The 3,109-nt window shown below is 46.8% G+C and overlaps 1 protein-coding gene across 1 annotated transcript in view; it reads left to right on the forward strand.

Annotated features, from left to right (window-relative positions):
• Nucleotides 1-2,058: 2,058 nt before the first annotated feature.
• The window catches only part of LRP2BP (LRP2 binding protein), an 11,738-nt gene continuing 10,687 nt past the window's right edge, over nt 2,059-3,109 (forward strand). The window contains exon 1 of the mRNA XM_009330720.1: nt 2,059-2,236. Coding sequence (XP_009328995.1) covers nt 2,059-2,236 — 178 coding nt within the window. The remainder of the gene's footprint in view (nt 2,237-3,109) is intronic.

The following is a 3,109-nucleotide window of genomic DNA, read 5'->3' on the forward strand; positions in this document are numbered from 1 at the left end:
CGTAGCTAGAAACTCCTCCCGCCATTGTCATCAAGGGCCACACGGTTTCCATCGAAACCCGAGCCCTTCTAGCTCACCGTGCCGGACGTGAATCATTTTATTTGCTTGATTTGCGGTCGCCAAGCGCAACTTCCGAGGTGGCTCTGCCAATGTACCGTAACGCTGGTCTGGAAAGACTACACCGAGGCAGACTTGGATCTAGGAAAGAAAGCAACAAGAAAGAGGATTAACTTAGAAGTTTTCCCCCCAAAAGCTTACGTCAGCGCAAAGAAATCCCTGCTACCTTCCTGCCTGAGCCCTGCCGCTGGGTTGAAGGAGACCGCAGGGGCATGACGAATTCAGGCACCTGTGAAGGCCCGGGCTCCCGCTTAGCGTGTACGTCACAGCACGTTCGCCGCCGGCCTGCGCGGGGCTGGCCCCAGGTGGCGGTGATCGCGGGGGTCAGGATAGCCGGACACTACATCTCTGTTCAAAACACACCTGCAAAAACTGAATTTTCATTTTCACTTCCTTGAGCACTGAATATCCCAGAGAGGGTCGGGCGTACCATGCGGGCCAAGGCCACAAACAAAATTTCCACCTACAGTCCGGTCCGTGCTGGAAACCAGAACCGGCCACAGCCACACGCAAAGGCAGTTGCCATCAGAAAGGATTGCCTGGAACCGATTTTGAACACGGTGACAGTGACGCTTCATGGCGAAGCCTGCTTTTCCCCCCGCAGAGCTTTAGTACTCGGTGCCCACACCTGCTGGGGGAGGCGGGGTGGAGGAGAAAACCACAGTCCCCACCACTGACTGCTCTGAGTTTTAAAAAACAACTGCGTAACTTCGTTTTGCATGGACACAGCCTTTGCTCAGAATATGTTTAAAAGCAACTGCCTGCCTTTTCCACGCTATAAAATCCAATTTGACAGCAGATTCAATTACCGCTAACCATGCTTCACAGTTAAAAGCCTGAAGAGAAGTGAAGAGCATCTTAACCTAGTGTCCAAGGTACACAATTCTGTTTCCTTACCACTATAGCATTTCTTTCTGTGTCAGATGCCTACATATTTGTTATGGAAGTTACTCATAATCACTACCACCATTTAAAAAAAAAAAAGGAAATCAAAAGTCACGTGTTTAAAAAAAAATTGCATGGTTTATAGTTTTGATCAACAGAGTTAAGGGAAAAGAAGCCTAACAGTGTTCCTTTAGGGTATATATAGTTCTGAAATAAACACACAAACATTATGACAATTACCTCCTGCTTCTCCTTTGGGAAAGCAAATATAAATTATTTAAGTAGTGAAATATGAACACATACGGTATCATTTTTAAAGGTGTGGAAATCCAGGTAAATAGGCAGTGTCTCAATTCAGCAGAATTATTTCAGTAAGTGACAGTTTTCACCTCTCCTTTCATGTGGGAAGAAATACACCTGTGCAATTACCAAATGTTTTTTTTCCCCGACCAGCTAGCCACGCAAATTAGTTAATAAACAAATAAAATCCCTACACTTCTACCTATGCATTGTTGGGGATGAAATACCTCTGCACAGATGCCAGAAATCCACAGTCATTGTTCATGCAACTACAAAGGCTCCCCTGAAAACACACATATCCAGACGTAGCTGAAGACCAAATATATTGTCTTGGATCGCCCAAAAGGTTTTTTTTAAAGACCTTCCCTCCCCTACATTACCTCAGCAGTTCATAGGTTTCAAGCTGCACCCGAGAAATCACACCTCTCCGGCCTAACCACCTACACAAACTCTCGCTCGCGCCCTGCCAGCCGCAACTCTCTTCAAATTCTTGCTATTAATTAGTTCTTGAGCTTCGTGTCACATTTTGCTCCCCTCATTAGTGCCTGCAAACCCCCCCCGCCTCTGAATAACTGACACTTGTATTGGTTATAAACACAGATGCAACAATTTTGATCTATGTTATGTGGCCCAGCCTGAGGGCCGCTTAAGGACGAGGCTTCCCGGCTACAGCTGTTCTGGGACATAACATAACTTGCTAAAAATTCCTCTGCGCTTCGTACCTCAGACCACACATCTTGCATCGGTATCGAGAAAATGAAATTGGAAAAACTGGTCCTAGTAACTGTGTGTAAGCAATCGGATAAACCAAGGCGTGCTGTTGACTCTCACACCCTTCAGCATCAAAAGCAGCAACGCGGCCCAGCGTTAACTGCCCTTGCTGAAGGGTATGGTTGCTTTCACAGACTGTTCTTCGCTCTGCCTGTTAAACCAAGTAATTCACTGATGTGCTTTAAAAAAAGTTTATTTTCCTGTATCATCTACACAGAACGAATCAGGATGAGTTTTAGGAGGTTTTTTGGCACTTAAGGTCAGTTGGGACTGTTGGAAAACATCATGCGGAGCCCACGGGGTTAACCACACAAATCCGCAAGCCTTACTCTCCTGCCTGTCCCTGTTGCTATGGAAACAGATCGCGCTGCCAAAAATGGAAGGATGATAATCATCTGAAACAAAAAAGGGAAAAAAAAGCTGGGAATGCAGCTGAAGATTATTTTAAAAGCACTCTCGCAACATGTTGGTTATTACATCCCTCTTTATATGAGAGACAGCCAGAAGCTATCAACAGGAGTGGAAACAATGCCTTACATTCCGGGAGAAATCAGCTTCAAACAGCATTTCCCTCAATCAGCCCTCTGAGTTTTGTAGTATCTATATGGGGAAAACAAACTACGTTACAGCGAACAGTTTCTGATCACTGGAAGTAGTGAGGTCCCATTTGCTAGACGGAAGTTTCTCGGCCTGTTGCCCTTCGAACTGAATTGCATTCAGAGTTTCTGTTGGTTTTGCCTGTAACCGCTTTCTGCAGAGCATTTGGGGCTCCTGCCTTTCCTTTGCAACAGGACCGGCAGGTAGCGGGAAAGATGCGGTGGATGCCCAAACCGCAGCCTGTCCTATCCCCGTCCTGCATTTTCACGTTGTTTGGCACTAGCCAACAGCTAGAAACGTTATCCCCACAGACCCCCGGCCTACATGACGCTGTCACTCTCCTTCCTTTCGGAAAACGGACCGAAACCCAAAGGGAAAACAGCAGCGTGGCTCTCCCCGCCTTCCTTCCTCTGCCTCGTCGAAGGCCCTGGGACCCCAA

Source organism: Pygoscelis adeliae, unplaced genomic scaffold (assembly GCF_000699105.1).
Source record: "Pygoscelis adeliae isolate BGI_AS28 unplaced genomic scaffold, ASM69910v1 Scaffold167, whole genome shotgun sequence".
Classification (NCBI taxonomy): Eukaryota; Metazoa; Chordata; class Aves; order Sphenisciformes; family Spheniscidae; genus Pygoscelis; species Pygoscelis adeliae.